Source organism: Cucumis melo, chromosome 4, assembly GCF_025177605.1.
Source record: "Cucumis melo cultivar AY chromosome 4, USDA_Cmelo_AY_1.0, whole genome shotgun sequence".
NCBI lineage: Eukaryota > Viridiplantae > Streptophyta > Magnoliopsida > Cucurbitales > Cucurbitaceae > Cucumis > Cucumis melo.
Genome location: NC_066860.1, coordinates 22,610,758 through 22,634,322, shown reverse-complemented (window position 1 = coordinate 22,634,322; position 23,565 = coordinate 22,610,758). Strand labels below are relative to the sequence as shown.

The 23,565-nt window shown below is 31.7% G+C and overlaps 1 protein-coding gene across 4 annotated transcripts; it reads right to left on the bottom strand.

Moving 5' to 3' along the window:
* Positions 1-16,108: 16,108 nt before the first annotated feature.
* On the bottom strand, positions 16,109-19,488 carry LOC103502756 (uncharacterized). 4 transcript variants are annotated; one of them, XM_008466827.3, is made up of 5 exons: positions 19,140-19,488; positions 18,765-18,806; positions 18,508-18,608; positions 16,826-17,142; positions 16,109-16,737 (listed from the first exon to the last, which is right to left on the bottom strand). In XM_008466827.3, exons 2-5 carry the CDS (start codon positions 18,771-18,773, stop codon positions 16,283-16,285), a joined length of 882 nt encoding a protein of 293 aa, XP_008465049.2. In that variant the 5' UTR covers positions 18,774-18,806; positions 19,140-19,488; the 3' UTR covers positions 16,109-16,282. The 4 variants fall into 4 exon arrangements, with proteins under 4 accessions (XP_008465049.2, XP_008465050.2, XP_050939134.1 ...); XM_008466828.3 differs by having other exon boundaries at positions 18,765-18,883; positions 19,140-19,410; XM_051083177.1 differs by lacking the exon at positions 19,140-19,488 and adding an exon at positions 18,971-19,108 and having other exon boundaries at positions 18,765-18,883.
* Between the last annotated feature and the right edge of the window lie 4,077 nt (positions 19,489-23,565).

Genomic DNA, 23,565 nt, shown 5'->3' with positions numbered 1-23,565 from the left:
TTTCCGACTAATTGACAATCCAAACATAATTTTATTGAACAAATGCATCCATTACCATTGTTAAAGCCGATGATGTGATTCTACAATCTGTTTTTTCTTTTTTAATTAAAAAAAAATATTATTTTTTAATAAAGGAATATATATTCTCCAATTTGTTGGAGATGTGAAGTAGGAAAGAAGCAAAAAATGGGAGTGGGGAACAAAATAACAAAACCTATATAAGATGCCAATATGAAAAAGTGGCCAAACAAAGTAGATTGCTTTCCTTTCGGCACCTAGCCAAATAATCATCATCATCTTTTCTTTCTTTTCACTTTTTCACACGACATAAAGCAAACAAACAAAAGAGTCAAAAAGAAACCATTGCTATTGTGGAATACTTTTAACAAATTTTTAAGGTATATAAATTAGGGGTGCAACTAAAATTCCAAAAGCCAAAAAGAATCAAATATATCCGGGGTGAATTTGAATTATTTACTAACAAAAAATGTTTTTCAACAATATATTCTTTTTAAATAGTTTTTATAAGTGTTTATATACATAATTTTGTTTAAAAACATATTTTTTCTATCAAAACTAATTTTTTAGAAAACGAATTATCAAGTGATTAACTGAAAGTCCATAAAGTTTTTCATCTTATATTGAAATTATGAAAATCCTATCCTCTTCTCATCTTTCTCCCTCATTTTTTATCCGAAAATCCTTAAATATCCTTCTTTGCTCCCAGTATCGCTCAAGAACTTGCCCGAGTTGGCCCAAGTTCCATCTCAACAACCACTCTATCCTTCAACTCAGCCAAAAAAGCTCTGAGATATACCCTGGGATCCATCTTCTTAAACTTTCCTGCCCTTGATCTCAACTAGTCATCACTGAGATTAGTCTCAAGATTACATGATTTGGCCCGAAAACTCTCAAAACTGTTTGGGATTTCCTTACTACTTTTAAATGATGAAATAAATTACGAGGATATCAATGAAGAACACAGAGTGTAAGTCCCAACAAAATAAATTAAGGCAATTTTAAATTTAATTATCTTAAGTTCGATTTAATTATGTTAGAATCTTTTTGGGTGTTATTTGAGATATTGTTGGAAATTGCTTGATTCGTTAGAAATTAGAGTTTATTAAATATTTTTTTGGAAGAATATTTAATTGATTATTGAAAATTGGAATTTTGATGTCTTGAAGATTTGATTTAGGTTGGATGACTTTTGGGTTGATTTCATAAATTTGGTGAGATTAAGGATTTTGGTTTATTATATATGAATTTATATAATTAATTTGTGGGAAAGAAATATTATCATATTGGTGATGATATAACTATTTAAAGTAAGAGAAAAATAATTATATTAAGAATAATATAATTACGAAGGATATTATATTATTATTTTGGGAAGAAGATAAAAATGTTGATTTAATAGGAATTCAATCGGGAGAGAAAATAAAATTTATTTTGATTTACTTTTTTAGAAGAAGGAGGAAAAGAAAAAGAAAAATAATAATAATATTTTTTTATTATTATTTTAAATAGGCCTCAATATGCATGAAGTTCCTTAATCATCATTTTCTTCACTTCACAAACACTAGGTGCCGTCGTCGATCTTCACCATCTTTGTTCGTTCGAAAAACGTCTCGCCGCTTACCTCCATCAGTTTCTATCCAGTCCGACGAAGCCTCGCAAAGCTAACCACAAATCGTTTCCATTCTCATTGCTCTTCTCTGTTTCTGGCAAGTCCGTCATCGTAGTGTCTCCATTCACGTTTTGTGTATTGTTTGATCGTCTCCGCCCGCCTCTGTTCGGTTGTCGCGTCCCTCCACAATCCGAGTTGTTCCCTTAAGCTCGAGCCAAGTTCCCCTTAGCGAGTCGTGCGATCAAGCCATCCTCTTTCGAGTTGTTTGAGTCGAGCACCCTTTCCTTTTGCCTAGTCGAGTCGTCAGTCTTCTTTTGCTCCTTTTCAACCTATTTGAGACACTTTTTGGTGAGTTTTGTGGGGTTTTAAGTACACCCATCAAATGTTAATTTTTGGTCTAGGAAGATTAATTTTGGATTAAAGTTGAATTTTTCTTAACTTAGACTATGGTCCTTTGAAGGTCATTGGCAAATTGGAAGGAGAATTAGTTTGTAAAATTTTCCCATTTAAAGTTGTGTTGGTTTCAACCTTAACTTTGGGGTAAGTTGGAGACCTAAGATAAATACTTGGATGTTTGGATGACAAATTTATTAATTTAGTTTCGTTTATTTTTAAGATTTGTCTGTTTGGAAATCTTTGATTGTGCCTGTTAGGAATAATTTTGGTTAAGCTAATCTCGAGGTAAGAGATTCTACTACTAGACATTCGAATTGAATTTAAGAGCTTGCAAGAATTTCCCATTATGCATTGATGTAGCTAAGATGCATAATGTGTTGATGTTGATGACTTATGTTGATGACTGATATTGATGACTGATATTGATGATTGATATGGATAGCTGATATGTGATGATACATGTTATTAATCACATGATTAAAGACTTTAAGATTAATATTCATGTCATGTTATGATGTTTATGATATGCTAGATGTTATGGATGGATGTTCTGTTAACTTTGTCTATTAGGGTCATACGTACCCATATGAGTGTCCCTTAGGATCACCATCTTTTTCACAGATTTATGACTGTGTGAGTTCGACGAAACCATCTGTCTGACATGATATTTTTTATGAATGATCTGTAGAGTCACTTACAGCCCGATTCTCTTTGGTGTTCCTTTGAGTTCACCAAAGATCAGATGTGTTCCTATATCACTAGATTGCATGTGTTCGGGAGCACAATAGTTTTGGGGGTACTCCCTTACGGGACCCTAATAGGAAGTTAACAAACACCTAGAGGACTAGTAGTGAGTCCTTAATTACTGAGTATATGTTTATACTCACTCTTTCTAGTTTCTATGTTTAATTTTTCAACCAAAGGTAGAGGTAGAGGAAAGCTGGTGAATGAAAGAAGTAATCACAACTTATCATAGGGAAACTTTTTGTTGCTTCCGCTTTTACTTTTACTTTTATGGTTTGGATTTTTAGTATTTTTGTATTAGTGAATTTATCGAACCCATGATTTAATTCTATGATTATTTTTCTTTAAAAGTTAGATAGGGTCCAAACTAGAATTTTTTTTTTCTAGCTTTTATTTCTAAATACTTTTAATTATGATTTATAAATGAATACTTGAAATTTTCATTGAAAATTTAGAGTTCTTTTCATTTTAAATGTTGAAGTCTTTAGTTATTATAGTAGTAATGACCTTAACTTAGTATAAAGAGTTGGGTCTTTACATAGAGATTCAATTTGTAAAGTGGAGATGAATGAGAATGTGATCGAATTGCACAACTTCTCGTGTCTAGTTGATATTATATTATTTAAAGTTTTTTATTATTATTATGTTTTGTTGTTGGAGATCAATTATAATTTTTATGATTATGGATTTAAATATCAAAATATTTCTTAAAATAAAATTGTCTAAAAAGATTTAATACGAAAAAAATTAATGCTTAGTTTAACTTTAATAATTTCAATTTTATAAAATAATCAATAGTTCAAGATATCGTGCAATTAATTTTAAAATATATTTCATTCTAAAAAAATCAAAACATATGTATTTTTTATGAAATTAGGTCATAGTGTTTAACAGTGCTTTATGGTAATTTGACTTAAGTATAAACATTTTTATTATATGACAAACCAAATAAAATTATGCAAATAAACACTTACAAAAAGATCTAACCAAATACGTATATAACGATCAGCTCCTTCAGTTCGGCTGGAGCCATTCTGTAAGGGGCCCTCGAGATAGGAGCAGTGTCTGGCTCTAACTCGATGGCGAAGTCTATCTCCCTGGGAGGTGGAAGTCCTGGAAGCTCATTGGGGAAAACGTCGGGGTACTCCCTTACCACTGGTTCGGAGGACAGGGAAACTTCTGGTTCTCTGGTATCTACCACGCTTGCCAAGATGCTCCAGGTACCCTGGCTGAGTAGTTTGCTAGTCTTCATAGCTGAGATGACCTTGGGTAAGACCACAGTTCCTGCCCCCTTGAACTTGAAACTAGCCACTGAATGAGGGTTAAAAACTACCTCTTTGCGGGAACAGTCTATGCTCGCATGGTTGGTAGGCAACTAATCCATGCCTAAAATCACATCAAAATCACGCATGTCCAACACTAGCAGGGTCACATCTAACACATGGTTCGCTATCTCTACCTGACATGCCTTTATTTTATCTTTGGACAACATGACCTCTCCCGATGGGGTAGAAACCGATAGTACACTACCCAACGGTTCCACTTCTAAACTCATTTCTTGAACAAAAACTGAAGATATGAAAGAATGGGATGACCCAAAGTCAAACAGTACAAGTGCGTAAAGCCCCAAGATTGGGAGCGTACCTGTCACCATTGTACCAGCTCGCTCGACCTCCTCGAGTAGTGACGAAAACTCTTCCCTGCTGGGAAGTGGGAAGCTGGTGCGGAGTAGTCTCAATGGGTTTCCAAGGACAAGCGTCAGTTGTGTGCCCTGGTTGTCTGCACCTGAAGCAGACTCTGCTCCCGGCCAAGCAACAACCTCCATGAACTCTCCCACAGTTGGGACAAACGGGCAGCTCTCTCAAGGTTCTCCCGGCTGCTGCAAGCTCTCGACGATGCTGTTAGAAAACACCTCTTGACCTCAGATTTCGCTGCGGCGTCGTGTCAGACTGCAGCTCCACCTTTCTCTTCTGTCCAAGGGTTGATCCTCTGCCAGCAGCCTTAGACGAATCAGCTCTCTCATACAGGCTCAAGTCTAGTGCCAGGCGTAAAGCATCAGCATGAGTGGTTGGTCTGAGGGCTCGGACAATACCCTGGAGGTCTAGTCTGAGACCTCTGACAAACTTCTCGATCCTAGTCTCCTCATCCTTCACAACATCAGGGGCGAAACGAGACAGCATGTCAAACTCGGCGTCGTACTGCTCCACAGACATGTCACCTTGTTCCAAATTCAGGAACTTTTGCTGCTTCACGTACTTTACGTTGGCAAAGAAGAACTTAGCATAGAAGCTCTCCTTGAACTGCTCCCAGGTTATCTTGTTGACATCTCCGCCCAGCATCCTCTCAGCAGTCTCCCACCACGCGGTGCCTCTGTCCTCCAGGAAGAAAATTGCACACTGAACCTTCTGGTCCTCAGGGCACTTCATATACCTGAAGATCTTCTCTAATAGAGGTCAGCCACATCTGGGCCTTGGTGGGGTTGTCCATGGATCCATCAAACGTTTTAGGATTGTACTTCCTAAAGTCTCTCAGGTGTTTGGCCTCAACCGACAGTTGAACCGGCGCGGGCTGAGCTTCCACATGGGCTGGAGAAGTGACGGTCTGGGCCTGAACAGGGGTGGTCTAGGTCTGTTAGGCAGCGAGAAAAGGGGCTAAAGCAGCTTGTAGCATGTTCTGATAACGTTGCTCCATCGCGGCGAGATCCGCTTGGGTGACCGGTGCGTTAGGGTTGGCTGCCTGCACAGCAGGTTACTCCTCCGGCTGGGTACGTCCAGCTCCTCTGCCTCCCCTACCACCTTCTCGGCGTGCACCTCTACGTGGCGGCATCTTTTCCTGAAGTTTCACCAGAAGAACTTTTCACAAAACAACCACAACACTTATACTAACTACACTCATTTCATTCAGGCAATATTGTAACTATAACATTTAGCAAGGCGTTAAGACATACCTGGCGAGTGACGAAGGACCGCATAGCCATAGGGGTAAATAAAACAACACAAAACAAAAACTTACATCGTAAGCCAGTCTGCAGAACCTAGAACATTGGGCTCTGATACCAACTGTAACGACCCAACTCCTTATACTAAGTCAAAGCCATTACTAAATGTAAATAACACAAATAAAGTTATAAAGTTTGGCTAAAACGAACAAAACCTCAAATTTTTATTTATTTAAAAACCAAATCAAAAGTAATGTGCGAAATGTAAACAAATATTAAAATCCTAACTTGGGCCCTATCTAATTTTAAAGAAATGAAATAACAAATAAAGAATAATTAAAATTCAAACACTCAAGGTTTAAACTCGAATGTAAAGCGGAAGAGATCCCTATGGCTCGCCACGGTCACTTCTGGTCCCACGCCAGCTTGCCCTTGTCGTTACCTCTGCCCCTACCTGAAAAATATAAAATGGAAAGAGTGAGTATAAAATACTCAGTAAGGGACCCACTACTAGTCCCACTAGGTGCTTATTAACTTCTTATTAGAGTCCTGAAAATGGTACCCAAGAACTGGCACGTTTCCGAACACGTGCAACATGTGAGTATGAACAAAATCTGGTCTTCGGAGACCCAAAGGAACACCAAGGACAAACTGGTATGTAGCGTACCCGGAGAAAGCGCTAAGACAATCGGGCTGCGAGGATCCCGTCGAATCGCTCGAATCATATCTGTATCAATGCTAGACTGGCGGTCCCATCGGACTACACAGTCCTAAATAGATGGTGATCCCGAAGGACACCCATGCAGGTATGACTCTAATAGGGTAAGCTAACATGCACCTTAACCACAGCATACATATAACATAGCATCATCATGTAATCATATCACGCCTAATCATCATATACATCTCATCAAAATGTCAAAACATAATGTTATAACAAGTCACGTCATCACGTTAAACCATGTCATCATATCAAATCACATCATCAGTCCCATCATACCCTCATTAATTGACATATCATTATACAGTCTAGTCCTCAATCTGCATAACTAAGAATGTATGCGATCTCGTGATTCTAGTCGTAGAGCTAGTAGTAGAAATCTCTTACCTAGAGATTTGCTCAACGAGTTCTAACAGCAAGAAAACACGTCTTCCAAGTCGCGGGGTCCAAAATGGTTAGAAAACACCAGTCTTCATAACTTGAGCATTAAATGACCAAGGACGCAAGAATTCATTTGGAATACTCACCCGAGGTCGGGGTTACAACGAGATGGTCCTTAACTGGAGAAATCTTACACTCTACAATTTAATTGGTCCAAGTTGTCCTTTTAAGAGAAATAAATTAGTTTAATCCAAATAATTTATTTAGGTTCAAAAATCTTAAGTCCTTGCTGGATGTGCCAAAAACCCAATAAACTTACCAAAATAGGTGCAAAGGACCGGAGCAGGCTAACGGCTCAAAGACAGGCGAATCGGCTCGGCTAGAAAGCAGGAATCGGCTAGGGAGCTTAGATCAGCTCGCGCGTGTGCAGGGCGGCTCGGCTACGGTGCAGACAGGTGCAAGCGCGGCTCAGCTACGGCACGGACAGGTGCGGGCGCAGCTCAGGTTGCAGAAGGGGAGATGCGGGTTGGGTCGGATTCACGCGGAGGGGCGCGTGGGTTGCGTTTTCGGCTTGGGCGACGGCAGGGACGGAACGCGGCCGCTCGGCAACGGCTTGCAGGCGGAGGCGACGCGGGTCCGATCGGCGCTTCGCTTGGGAGCAGTCGGCGACGTGGATCGGGTTTTCGGTCCGTGAAGAGTGGCGGCTGGAGAGGCGCGGGTCGACTGACGCTTCATTCGGGTCGCGGACGACTGTTCGACGGAGGAGCGGCGAGTGGCGGCTGCTTGTGGCAGCGACGGGTCCGACGGCGGCTATGGTTTCCAATTAGGGTTTTCTCTTTCTCTTTTTTTTTTCTCAAAGAAGAAGATGATAGTTTGCACGGGTTCCAAGGGCTTTTTAAACACCAACTTGGTCAAAATTATTTATCTATTTATTTAATAGAAATTTTCTTTCCAAATAAAACATACCAATATCTTAACCAATTAATCCAATTTTTTTTCTCTCTCCTCAACCCAATATTCTCAATCGTCAACAAATAACTTTTTATTATCCCAAAAATACTTAAATTGCTCTCAAAACTTAATGAATTACATAATCACATATAATTACTCAAGTTCCTCCGACACATCCAAAAATTTCAAAACCACACTTAAGATAAATAAAGTTTCAAAAAAAAAAATTGGGGCGTTACAACGTAAGTGTTTAAATTTTAAACTTAAAAGAAAATGTATTATTGAAAGACATTTTTTTCATAAATAATCCAAACGCATGTTTAGTGTCTTCTTTAAAATGTATTATTTTTCAATCTCATTTTTTTAAAATGTATTTTTAAAAGGTTTTCGAATACCTCATTTTAAAAAGTTATCAAACACCTCAATTTTTTTTAAATAATTCTTTTTTAATTTAAACACTTTAATATAATCCAAACATACCCTAATTTAACATTTTGGTTTAATTTTTATACAAAATTGAACATCTAGATTATGTTTGGAAAAAACTAATAATTATTAGTTAAAAACCGATTTGATTTGTTTATTAAAAAATATCTATTAAAATCAAATCAAATCAAGAGTGTATATACCCTTTTAAAATACAATCCTTGGTCTCTTTTAATATTATAATTATTAGTAAAATTATTTTAAATAACATAATTACTTTTTTATATATTTATTGCAATTACACATAGACTATGATATTTTTCTTCTATTTTGATATAGTTTAATATATTTAAGAAAACTTTAATTATTATGGTTTGTGTATAATTGCTGTTTAGGAAAAAGATTCATTACTGCGACCATACGTTTGTTATACAGAAAGTCCAAGAAAAAAAATAAAAGAAAAATTCATTTGAATCTACAAAAAGAAATATGCTCGATCGTTAGTTTAAGAGAGTAAAAGGACCCATTCACAGGAAAATCATAAATACAAATTAAAAATTGAAAGGAAAAAAGAAGCCTAAAATTGAGAACCAATACAATACAAACCAAATAAAATTAATTTCATTAGTTTTATTCTTTATTGGATTTGGATATGGTTCCTTTTCTATATATCAAATTATTCGATTTAGTTTACTTCTTACTTTTAATCTCGAAACTATTAAAATCAAACCGATCTATTTTTAATAAAGATAAAGTAGTTAAATTCATTGGGATCAAATTCTTGAAATTTAATTATATTTTTAATTGAAAGTCAACTTAATCGACTCTAAATTAATCAAAACTATACCCTCTTTTAAGAGTATATTGATCAATTAATTTTTTATTATCAAGTTTACCAAAGTTCAACTTAGTTCAAGTTAATTTGATTTTTATTTTTTTTTATTATTATTATTTTTCAATCTATACTTACCATTGAAAAAGTGGATTAGGGTTAGAAATGAGAAAGAGAACAATATAATTATTAAAAAAAGCATATAGAATATGATTGTCCACCTAATTGGGGTCACTTTATGGATCATTATTCTTGGACCCATACCCTTACAATTGCATTTTTAAGACCTATAATTTCATATACACAAGATATCTCTCCCACCACCGTACCATACATATATAAATACACACCCACATGAAGACAGAAAACTTTGAGCTCAAGACAAAGTCTTTTTAAATGTATGTTTGACATGCATGTATGGGTTATGTATATAAATTAATATATATGTGTATGAACATGCATAATTTAAATATGGATGGTAGATCTATTGTTTTTGTTTATAAAATATTGTAAATAAAGGAAATTTGACGTACCCGCCACATTGTAAATGGATGATAGAAAATTGATATATCTAACTAGATAAATATAAATCCAATTATGAGATATATGCATGGATCATTTATTATATGGGGCATGTGATTTGAATTATTATCTTTCTTCTTTAATTAATTTCTAAATACCAAAGATGTACAATGTCACAAGTCAAAGTTTTCCATATCCTTACCTTTGTCTCTTGTGCTAGGGGTTCTGGAAATGTGGATATCATATTAAATGCTTTCATGCCTAAAGAGATTTTTGGGCCTTTAAGCTCATTTTATTAAAGATGGAAACTTCTCAATTTTGGGAACTTAATTATATCAATATTAAGATGAATCTTCACCAAATATGATTTTTCGAGAGGAACATTTGTTTGTATTTTTAATTTTGTAACCACAGAATTAATCCTTTTAATTTTAGTGAACAACCATTTAGTCTGTGTACTTCTATCATTTTTATAATGATAGTCTAAAATGAGAATCAAGGTCGATTTAATAAAATTTATAACTTAAGTTGATTGAATCAGGAATTAAGTGTGATTAATAAGCAATAAACACTAAATCCTTACCTACATAATATAAAAAAAATAAAAAACTAACATTCAATAGGGATTATATTGTTAAAAATTGCTAAACTAAGTTTATTGTACATGACGTTCTGACGGAACGTCAGAGGTTTGATCCTCCATTACCTGCCCACAATTGTTGTAGTTTAAAAATTATTAAAAATATTAAGGAGGTTTAAGTACCATAGCCTAAATATGGGTGTTTTATTATAAATTGGACCTAATGTTGTCAAATTTTTTATAAATGTCTTAATAGACTTCAATTTTATACAAATGTAAAACCCAAATGACCAAACTACCCACATTTATTATTAATAACATATTAAAGAAATAGAAAAATGAAATAAGAAAAGTGGACTATTAATTATTTAATATATTTATTGTCATTTAATTTTAAGATTGTCATTTATTAGATATATATGTAAATATGGTATATAATTAATTCAATTATGTTACTAATCAAAATCTCCCCCATTATTTTTCTTCTATTGATTTTAGTAAAAATTTCTTCCAATATATTCTCCCTCCATTCGATCTCTCTCCACTTAATCTCTCTCTTCGCCCATTCTTTTTTATTACGTTCATCTCTTTCAAGTTTTCCGCTGAGTGCATATTTGTTTCATATTATTAATTTTGTTTATGAAATCGTGAATTAGTCTTCCTCTCTGTCGGCTGCACTTTTCCCCTCTCTTATTTGCAAGAAAAACTTTCTCCTTCTCATTGTGTTTCTCTTGCGTCGGATGTCCCCTCTCTTTCAATCTCCTTCTTTTCTTTTCTCAAATAAAACCTAAAAGAAGAATATTCAAATGATCGCAAAAGTGCCATTAAGGCATAATTACAATTCTAAAATTTAAATTCAAACTGTTATTAAAAATGTATATCATATATTATTTAATAAATTGTTTAAAATATAAAAAATTTGAAAATATTGTATTTATATTTGGCATTATAAGGGATGATCCAAAATTTAAATTCAAAATGTTATTTAAAATATATATTATGTAATATTTAATAAATTGTTTAAAATATAACAAAACAAAAAATCTTGTATATGTATTTGTCGTTATTGTACAGAGGTTGCTGCAATCTTGTCCACAACAAAATAGCATATTTAGTTAAAGTTTACCAAATTTGAATGTTGTTTGCAAACTACACTGTCTTCGTGTTATTTTCAATATCCTGGTCTCATTTTTTAAGCTATGAATACACTGTATTTGGAATATATATATTATCCTATACCTAAGGCAATGATAATACTATATTTTGATGACCAAATTTTTTACCTTTTTGTGAGTCCCAAATCTGTTGTTTATAATATCATTCATACTCGATATATACTATGTTTGAGAAATCTTAATTTTATTGGTTATTATAAAGTTCGGTTAGTTAAACAACCGTGATTATGATTCAATGACACTATTAAAATTTGTTATAAAAAAGTATGTATTATGTATTATTTAATAAAAAATTTCTAAATATTATAAAATATAAAGAATCCAAACCTATTGAATTTACATTTGTCATTATTTTAGGGTATTATCTGAAATTTGAATTCAAATCGTTATTAAACATATTTATTATGAACTATATATAAATTGTTCATTGATTTATTTAAATCTTAAGAATCTGAAAATTTGGTAAAAATTATTGTCAATATTTTTAGGAGATGTTGGTACAATCTTCTCCAACAAAAAAATATCATATTTAGTTAAGATTTACTAAAATTGAATGTTGTTTACAAATGTATCATGATTTATGATATTCTACCTCATTTGTTTGACCTATACAAATACACTGTATCTGGAAGAAATGAACTATCCTACTATATAAACGGGTATAATCAAATATAAAATGGTCAAAAAAGTCTATCGCGGTTTTGCTATAAATAAAAAATTTTCTAAAATTTACTATTTTGATATTTACACGATTATGTCTAAAATAATAGTACTTGATGAAGATCTAAAACATATTAAAAACAAAATAGAGAGTTATCTAGAGAAGTGCAAATAAAATAATTTTGATTTGCAAAGTTCTACGTGCTAGTTTCTATCTCCATTCATGATATAGTCTTTCAAATTTGAGAATTGACATGAAATTTAAAATCTTTCTAAACAACTGTCAGATGTTTTGTTTGAAAATTAAGTTTGTGTATTTAATTCATATTCTAACTCCAATACACAAATTTTTGTATATTTAATTTATGAAATCGTTATAGTTTTTGTAAAACAATTTGCCAAATCTTTTTTAAAGTAACGTGGGAATAATTTTTTTTTAATTCATATTCTAAATCCAATACACGAATTTCATATATTTAATTTAACAAATCTTCCTAATTTTTGTAAAATAATTTATCTTAATTTCTTTAAATACAACCTAAAATTTTTAACTTTTCTTAAAGTAATCGTTTCGGTTGAATAAATTAATAATTTTCCTTTTAAAATAAAAATTATAATGAATCAAAAATATAACCAAACAGCAAAATATTTACACTGTATAGAACAATTCTATAAATGAAAAAAATGGAAAAAGTCCACAGGTCTACCATGGAAAATACCAAAAATGTCCCGTCAACAATACGTGTAATATATTTGGTAACACATGTAATATCATTTAGATTTGGCTATTGTTTGGTACACGACCGTTTAGATTTGTTTTTTATTGTTTAATTTGGTTACATGATCGTTTAATTAATTGAGTCACACAATTGTTTAAATTTGGCTACCCTAAATCCAAACGATTTTTTTTTTCAAAATTTAGTACAGGATCATTTAGATTTAGCTACCCCAGATCTAAACAATTTTTTTTCAAAATTTGGTACACGATCATTTAGATTTTGCTAAAGGATTTTTTTCAAGATTTTTTATATACAATCTTTTAGATTTTGTTACCAGATTTTTTGATACACCATATTTTAGATTTGGTTACCTAAATCTAAACAACCTAATAAAAGAATTTTGCTACCCTAATCCAACGTAGAAAAAGAAAAGAAGAAAGACAATGCACGCGGCGAACTAAAGAAAAAAAGAGAAAATCAAGAAAGACGATAGGAAGAAATCAGATTTGGTTACTCAAATCTAAACGACAGAAGAGAAAAAGAAAAAAGATGGAAAAAAATTGCAGCTAAAAAAGAATTGTAAAGGAGAAAGACCATAAAAAGATCGTAGAGAGAAAAAAAAATATGGAAGGACAAACCTAGAACATTTAAAAAATGACAAATTTTATGGATTTTGTTACACAGTCGTAAATATTTTAGTAGTTTGTTATATTTATGAAAGTTTTCAAAAAATTAATAAAAATATAAAAATAAGAAAGAAGAAATAAAAAAAGACTACATTTTAAAAAAGTTGAGCATAATTTGATAAAAATTTTAGATTCAAAATTTAATTGAAATAAATTTTAAATCAAATCTCGCCATTAAATTAAATTTTTTAAAGAAAAGTCTTATACATTCAAAGCTTAAATATTTTTTAAAAATATTTGTAAGATTCAAAAATTATTTTATTTAATATTAAATCGTGGTTGATTTTCTTTTGATTTCTTATAAATTTAATAAAATTCCTTTATTTAGAAATTCATTTAACTTAAATTTATGAAAATAGTTTAAATATGGGGTCTTTTCAAAAATATAAAAAAGCGACAAAGTATTTACACTGTATAGAACAATTCCGAAAATGGAAAAAGCCTAGAGGCCCATTGTATAAAATACCAAAGATGTCTCGTCAACAATGCGCGTAATATATTTGTTAACGCGATTTGGTACACGATCGTTTAATTAATTAGGTTACACGATCATTTAGATTTGTTTATACTATCGTTTAGATTTGGTACACGATCATTTAGATTTGGAACTAAAAATCAAAATTTCGTACATAGATTTGGCTAGATTCGTTTAGATTTGGCTACGTTTAGATTTGGCTACCCCAAATCTAAACGATTTTTTTTTTCAAAATTTGGTATAAATGATTTTTTTTTTCAATATTCTTTATGCACAATCTTTTAGTTTTGGTTACTCTAATTTAAATGTCTAACCAATTTTTTCAAAAAATTTTATACACCATCTGCCTAAAAAAGAAAAGAAGAAAGACGATATGATGCATGTAGTGAATGAAAAAAAAAAGAAAAAAAAGAAAGAGGAAGAAAGACATACACGTGAAGATAGAAAGAAATATATTTGGTTACCCAAATCCAAAAACAAAAAAAAAATGAAAGAAAACGCATGAAGAGTACATAGGAAGACGAAAATCGCAGAGAGGAGAAAAAGATAGAAGGGTAAATCTGAAATATTTAAAAATAGCTAAATTTATGGGCTTTGTTACGTAAATATTTCATGTAAATTTAAGAAAGTTTTCCTTTAGATATAGATAATTTAATTTTAAAATAAAATATTTGAAAATGTGAAAAACAAATAAAAGAAAAGGTGCAAAATAATAAAATTTAAAAAAATAAAAAAAAATAAATATAAGAACTAAATGCGTAAACCAATCACAATTAATATTTAATTAAAATTAATTTTGTAAATAAAATAAATTAAAAAAATATTCTTTTCAAGATCATTAAATTAGTTAAAAACAGATGACATTCGATAAATAAAAGAGTAAAATTTGAAAAATGAATGATATAGTAAAATTTATGCGAAGTGGAAAAGATAAGATTACGGAAAGTTAAAGATGGTTTAAGAAAAAGGAGAAAGAGTGAAGAGGGGTTATAATAATTCTTCTTTCAAACAAGGATTGATTTACTATTACCCATGAATCAATCACCATAAAACCTATTTTCTAAGTTAGAAAGTTTTAAACCATACCTAATCTACCTCTTGAACATAAAAGAGCAAAAACATGATAAATACAAACTATGTAGCTAATAGTCCAAATCAATTAAATTCAAAATAATTAGTATGAGACAAACACCAATAACAAATCAAAATCTAAAAGTTTCAAAGGGATTCATGCATTAGCCAGAAAAAATTACAAAATATATAAAATTGATGTATCATGTAAAATGCAAATAAGGTTTTGATTTGATATGTGGAAAACACATGCATCATGAACAATAGATACGTTAGCAACTTGGACACCAATAATTCCTCAAATTAGTATAATAATTACTTTTTTCTATCAAATAATATATATATATATATATAAAGGAAAATGGCTTTATTGAGAAGAAATTGTGAAAGAAAGTGAGTTTCGCATCATTTGGTATATTGCATGCGAACTCATAAGTCATAATCCAAATATTTGATAAGACATACATTAAAAGCATCCAATGTAAGTTCCAAAGTTTCTTTTATTTTTTTTCTTTATTTCCATTTTTGTGAAATGTTATTCTTTTTTCTCATTATGAACTTTATCTGATAATTTCCCTTTAATTTTATTTTACTTTACTTATTTGCCCTGTTTTTTTATTCACTTTTCATTGATAATTTTAAGAAACCAATAATAATTTAATTTCTAAAAAAACAAATACTTGAATTAAAAACACTAGAAACAGAGCATAAAACATAACTCGTATATCATTCAAGTGGGCATGATACTCCAAACCATATCATAAATCATTTAACTGCTTAGAAGCAAAATAAAAGAGCAAACTAAAATAGTTAAAGTTCACATTAAAGTAGAACAAATATGAAAGTTGAAGGACCAAAATCACTATTTATAGCTTGAGAACTTAACTAGAGTTTTGAAAAGTATTGGTGTGAACGTCAGGCGAGAGAATTTTGTGTATTTTTTTTTTTTTCCCTTCTTTTGATGAATATCAAAATTCATCAAAATTTTCATTAATGAAAAAATGAAAGAATAGACCAATATTAAAATGAAAACCCTATAAAAAGAGAGCAAACTACAAGAAAAAGACTCCAATCGAGTGAATGAAGAATGAATATTACACCGACATGTAAAATAGCTCATATTTTAGTAGAATTTCGAAAACAAACTTTTGTTAAGTCGAAATAAATGAGATGGAGCATGCATGTAACACTTTTGTTTCCATTTTTAAAACTAGAAAAAAAGTTGATATTATATAAACTTACTATGTTATCTCAGCAGATGAACAGTTATCTCAAGAGTATTCCCCAACCGTACATGAAGCAAAGCTATTAACTACTTGTATTCTAGAACTATCTTAGAAAACCGCATTGGAGGAAGAAGGATGCATGACACCTTCTAGTGCTGTGAAGCTGCAGCACTTATATGTCTATTACATTTGCTCATCACTCTCTTGGCTGCAAGTGCAGCAGCTTCACTTGCACGATGCTTCCCGGTCGCCATGATCGATGCAAATTCACCTTTAATCCTGTCTTCTATCATGACACGAGCATTGTTGACCAAACTTCCATCAATTGTCTTCCCAGGGAACTTCTGCTGCCCTACCCCTGCAGCAGGCTCTATTGACAGATGTGTCAAATCCTCGGACGCGTTTTGCTTGGCAGACTGCGCTTTAGTTACATTGCTACTATCGCCACCAGACGGTTCGACATCAGAGTCTGGTGATTCTTCAACATTAGAATCCAAGGCTGATATCGGAGCTGATGTTGTCGTGGGTTGATGATGGCTAATATGTGGAACTTTTGGAACTGAACCAGATTTTAATGTTGTTTCGAGGTTCTGAATCATCGGAACTGAGAACACAAACATACATTAACGAGCATAAAGAACAGATATAATGACTAAAAGTAATCTATGGTTGTTCTCTCTATCCTGACTTACGCATGAGTCTGCCCATGGGACTACTTCTAACTTCGTTGGGAAGCTGAAGAATATACTCTGGGATGGTCGAGCCAACCAAAAACTGAGCAACCTCATTACTGAAATTGTTGCAATTATGAGCCAACAAGCTGTAAGTCTCAGCTGTATAACGCGGGCTGATTTCAGTCAAATAAGTTTCAAACACATCTTTTGGGACATGCGTAATGCCCAAATCAATGACATGGATTGGTGTTCCAAAAGGTGTATTTCCAGAAAGACTGTGATAGATTCCACTACCATAATAGTATTCATTGTCATACACTACAATCCCAGTGTGCCTGAAATGCATTGAAGAACCAAGAACTCACAAAGTCAGTATATGTTATGGTAGCCCAAGATCTCCACTGTATTTGGACAATGTTGTACCATTATAATTCACAATAAATTATTATTATTCAAGCAGAAACGCAGATTATTATTATTCACAAACTTGGACAATATTGTACCATTATAATTCACAATAGATTGCTTTTGAATGGATGGTCCATTACCTATTTGTTTGAAGAGAGGTTCAAAGATTTTTTTTTTCTTTTAAAATATAGGATTTTGCAAACAAAAATTGGTTAGTATTAAAGTATACTGAATAAAGTGATTGTTTAAGTCAGTCAGTTTACTTTTCTGTAACTGCCACTTGTATTCTTCTTTTTCTATTTATATAGCTGGAATACAATGCACACACAAGTTTTGTTTACTCTCCCAAGTTGTAATATGGTATCAGTTGAAAAGTTGAGTTTTCCTTAAATCCTCTACTTCATTCTCCCATGTGGTCTTTCTTTGCTGAATACCCATCGCTAGTAAAGAGATTGCAAACCCTACCATGGCAAAGTACTACAGATCTTCTTTGGCAAAATCCTCCGACAACTCAATCCATGTTGAACAGTATATGAATCCTTATTTAGCTTCGATTATCCAAGAATGAAATTCTGGTGAATTTAAGTTATGAAGTAGAGGATTAACATAAATAAGAGGAAGCTATCAATGCAGAAGATGATTAGCAAATGGATGACTATTGAAAGGGAGGTTCAATTTCTTTGTGGTGAGAATTAATTTTGAGTTTAATAGAACTCAAAATGTGATGTGGAAGGTAGAACATCTGACCTCTAGATTGAGGGTATATGCTAGGTCAACTTCCAGTTGAAAATGATCAAGAAGAGATCAAAATTATTTAAGAAACAGGAATATTACACAGACTTTTAAATATAAACTGAAAGCAAATTCATCTGCTGCAAAGTCAACTAAGAGATCATCGTATTAGTATAGAGGTAAATAGTGCTCACTTTTCCAACACCAATTCAAATTACGAAGCTTACCCGTGAATATCCGGGCCAGCTTACGCACCCCTCGACTAATCTCACGAGATAGATAGGTATCCTACAACATTTGGGTAACTTATAGAAAATTAATCCCTAGGTTGGTGGCCACTATGGATTGAACCTATGACCTCTAAGTTAGTTAGTTGTTATAACCTCTAAGTTAGTTAGTTGTTATAGTGGTAAGAAAACGATATTATATCAAAAACCCAAACTTCTCATAAACGGGGCTTACAAATTTTGATTCATAAGATAAACTCATCAAAGTATACATGTAAACAAAGATACTGCTATCCAAACGGCATAATACCTTAAGAAAGCTCTAAGACTTACCATATGCCTTCAATGGCTTTCCCCATCAATGCTGTGGAGAACTGTCGAGCCAATCCGCAGCTAAGGTCGTATAAATTCAATACAACCCTGTGAGACTCCTCCTTGCGTTATGAAGTTGCATACACAAACAAAATAAACATCACTCAATCTTTACATATTGACAACGGTGAAAGCAATTTAAGAGTGAAATGGGTGTGGAGCTAGAGCCAGAGTCCCTTTCAAGTAAAGATTGGAGTGAAACTTAAACTATATCATACCTCAGTCATCTTGCCTAAGGAAATTTTCAAGGGACAAGAAGTCTGTTCAAAATAATCCAAATTCAGAATGAAAGGAAACCCAATTTCATTTCATTGAATAACAAAATCAAACAGTTCATCTGCAACAAGCAGAGCAACCAACAACTTAAAGAAAGAAAATGGCAAAGCTTATATAAATCAATTGAAATCACAATCAAATAATATACCGAAAACCCAATTCCAAATAATCAAACACACTTTCAATAAACCCAAATGGCCAATTTAGGTGTGCAACATAGAGAGAGAGAGAAAGCTTCAACAGATTGTGAAGAAGAAGAAATGTGAAGTGTGAATGTGCAATGAGGAAAATGGAGAAAAAGAGAAGAAAAATGATACCTATTGAAGAATGGGATAAAACGAAGATGTGGGTCAAATGTTTCTTCCCATGGACGATCAGAACAGAAGCCACACCGATTAAGGAAGCGGCGAAGAAACCGACATACATTCCGAGTTACGTGTTGATTTGTGAAGCAATTTCAGTAAAATCTGCTACTAACTGAACCATATTTTTTTTTTTTTTTATGTTCAAGAGAACTAACCATTTTTATAGTAGCGAAATTGTCAAACATGAGCTGTGTATTTAGTCTTTAAGTTTAAATCCGTCTTGCATTTAATCCAATACCTTTAGAAAAAATTATCGGCTAAATTATAAAAGGTAGGATAAAATTTTGGGTTAAAGATTTTCTGAAAATTGTCAAATATAATCGATTTTTTAAGGGATCGTGGGTTTAATAATTGATCGGATGAAAATAGAATTAGAGGATAGAATACGAGTTAAAAGTCCAATTTACCCTTAAATCAAATTCCTTCTCTTCCATGTAACAAACTAACTCTTCACCTACTTGTTTATTCTATCTTCTTCGTCTAACTTCTCTCAAATCTCTTTCGAATTCTCTTCCTCTTAAAAATTTGTTTGTTTTAATTATTATAAAATATTTTTAAAATAAATTTATTCTACTCTTACAACATTTTTTTTTAAGTTTCTATTAACTTTTTTCTCCTGAATTTCGATTCTTTTTTTAAAACATGTCATCAATTTAAACAAGTAATAAGTTAGATTTTTTTTTTTTACTTTTTATAGTTACACAATATATTTTTTTTAACTATGTTACTTTAACTTATATAGTTGAATTTGGATATGATTTGTTATATAATTTAGCATCTATATATACATATATACATATGTATATGTATACATATATATATTTTACTTCAACTCTTTGGTTTAAATTTTAGAACAAAAGATTTAGATTATATTTATGTGAAATTAAATAGGTGTGTATAAGAACCTTAATTTACTTACTTAATGATTTATTAAACTTATTCTTTCAAAGTTTTATGGTTAACTTTCATAAATATAAGATATCAAAATATTTACCGCATGTGTAATAAAATCAAAAAACTCATGACGTCTGCTATTTTTTTTAAAATATTTCAGATTTGTTCTTCCTTTCAATATTCTTTATTCTCTTCTTCTGCAATTTTAATTTCTTTTTCTTTCCATCTTCTTTCTTCTTTTCTTCTACAATTTTTCATTTATATTTTTTTTGAAATCATGATCTTTGTTTACAATTAATCATAAATCTTGTATTATTTTTTTTTCAAAGTGTTTTTTGTTCAAGATCGTGTACTAAATATAAAAGATCTTGGTATACGATCTTGAGAATAAAAATCAAATTTCTACATCTCTTAAGTTCTTTGGAGTGCTACACATGTGTTAGGAAGTCTTTTAGGTACATATGTATTATCTCGCACACATCTCGCACATTCCAAATTTTTATTATGTGTTCCAAAATCGAATTTCTACCTTTCTTAAGTCTTATGGAGTGCTTTTACGCATGTTTAGGAAGTCTTTTGATACATATGTATTATCTCGTACATCTCGTACATTCCAAACTTTTACTATGCGTTCAAAAAATTAAATTTCTACCTCTCTTAAGTCCTATGGAGTGCTTTTACGTATGTTTAGGAAGTCTTTTAAGTACATATGTATTATCTCGCACACATCTCGCACATTTCAAATTTTTACTATGTGTTCCAAAATAGAATTTCTACCTCTCTTAAGTTCTATGGAGCACTTTTACACATGTTTAGGAAGCCTTTTACATACATATGTATTATCTAGCACATATCTCGTACATATCTCGCATACATCTCGCACACATCTCTCACACATCTTTCACATTCTAAACTTGTGAATCCCAAAGGAAACACAGTAACTAGTGAATCTTTAAGGCAGTGAATCTTGAAAGAAACATAATATAACTAATGAATCCCAAAGGAGACACAACTACAAAATGACACATTGATACAAATATGAAGCAACTACTAGTGATCCATAACGATATCCACACATGTCAGTCATATCATAAATATTAGTCACATATTTAATCAATGTGTAAAACCACCCTAAATTACATAAAACAAGTATATAATTGATCATCGGGTTAGATATTTGAAGTTGCGAAGTTGGGAAGTGTTTGCAAAATATTTGAGAGATGTTTGTAAGCTACAAATAGTGGCTAAAAGCTCTTTAAACCATGTGTAAAATCTTCCTAAATCACCTATAATTGGTTTAGGATTAAAATCATTTGAAGTTTGAAAGTTGTACGATATTTGTGAGATAAAAAAATAGTACCTAAAAACTCTAAAACAAAATCACCTAAAATAAGTATAGAATTGATTTGAAATTGGGTATTTTCAAGTTTAAAACTCGTGAGATATTTGTGAGGTAAAAAAAATAGTAGCTCCCCTTATGTGTAAAATCATGCTTATTTTTCCATATTAGTTAAGAAATCATAAGTTCGATTAAAAAAATTTGACTTTAAAGAATTTCTCCATAAAAAAATTCAGTAGCATATAACAGTATAAAAGAAAAAAACTAACTAAATTAACACAGACAACTTGATCAAAAGTGGCAAGAAAGATTAAAAGTAAGTTTGAAAGAATAAGTTTAATAAATCATTAAATAAATAAATAAGTAAATCAAGGTTAGGGTACAGACTTATCTAATTTCACATAAACATATAAAATAAAATAATCAAAAAATCATAGAGCTGAATCAAAAAATCTATATATATGTTGAATATGTTCTTACCAAATTTAAATATATTAAGTTATGTTTTGTAAATATTTTGGTCCATTATGCTCTTTTAAAATTTACGAAATTATAAAATATGACTTTTAGTTTTTTTAGGTTATTTTTCATAAATATAACAAAACACACAAATACTTACGACCCGTATAACAAAAGGCAAAGGTGTAAGAAAGTTGTACAATATTTTCATAATTCCATATTTGTCCTTGAATATTGAGGACGATTCGTCACTTATCTTTCTTCTTCTTATTTGTAATTTATTCATTTTCTCTTAAAAATTTCATCATCTTCTCTTCCGGATTTTCTTTTTTCTATTTTTAAATGATTCATTCTTCTATTTAAATCTCTTATTTCATCTTTATCGTTTTCGACAAGATTCTTTGGAGCTACTTCATATTTTTTATATTCAAAAATATCAAAATTGTTTAAATATCATTTTGACATGATCCAAACAATCGTGTTGACGATGGTAACCGATCGTTTACTATGGTTAACATCATTGTTTAAATTTGAAGCTTTTTTCCCATCATTTAAAATGATATAATCGATCGTGTTGACATGATCTAAACGACCGCTTACGATAGTTAACACAATTATTTAGCATGGTCAACACGATAATTAGATTTTAAGTTTTTAACGATCATTTACATTAGATTACATGATTGTTTATCATAATCAACACGATCGTTTGCCATGGTTAACACGATAAAATTTGAAGTCTTTTACCATAATCAACATGATCGTTTTCCATGGTAAACACAATTATCTATTTGCACAATCCAGAGCAGAGTCGCGAAACGTTTTAAAGAGAGCGTGTTCCGCGACTCAGCCGTCTATTAACCTTATTTCTATTTTGCAGCTTCTGTTCCAATACTGATCTGCATTATTGTTGCTTTTCTAATTCCTACATAACAGTTTGCCAAACTGACCGAGCCGTGAGTTAAAATCGAAGTGCAACAACACACTGCAGTTCTCATTACTTTCTTCTTTGTTTCATTCTCCTTCTCCTCTATGTTAGTACTAATGGCGATTATCACCAATTCCGTATTAGCAAATTTCACTTTCTTCACTTTCTTGATTCCCACCGTTGGCGCTGTTTGTGATGACAATGATGAGAGTGAGTGCTTCTTCTTGGTTAGATCGTCTTTGTGTACGTTAGCCGTCTTCTTCGTTCGTTTGCAACAATTTTTTCAAACAAATCATCTTTTTCGTTGGTTAAATCGTCTCTCCATAAACTTCTAAGATTGATTTTCTTGTTAAAATTTTGAATTATGCTTCTTCTTTGTATGCAGAGAAGATCTAACCAAAAGTATAGAATTGATTTAGAGTGATATTTATATTTTTGAAGTTACGAGATGCTTGCAAAATATATGTGAGATAAAAAGTTCTAACTAAAAACTTTCTCAAATATGTTTGAAATCACTCTTAAATATCTTTAAAACACCTAAAACATGTACTGATTTCAGGTTAGAAATTTCAATTTTGGGAGTTGCAAGATAGGTGCAAGATGTTTGCGAGATATTTACGATATACAAAAAAATAGTACAAAACTTCCTCAAACCAGTGTAAAATTACCGTAAGTCACATAAAACAAATATATAGTTGATTTGAGATCGAACATTTAAAGTTTGGAAGTTGCAGGATGTTTGCAAAATGTCTGCAAAA

Coding starts and splice junctions, on each gene's coding strand:
- LOC103502756 (XM_008466827.3), bottom strand. Junction 17,143..18,507: donor AAAGCCATTGAAGGCATATG/GTAAGTCTTAGA, acceptor AATGCATTTCAG/GCACACTGGGATTGTAGTGT. Junction 16,738..16,825: donor TCCCATGGGCAGACTCATGC/GTAAGTCAGGAT, acceptor TTGTGTTCTCAG/TTCCGATGATTCAGAACCTC.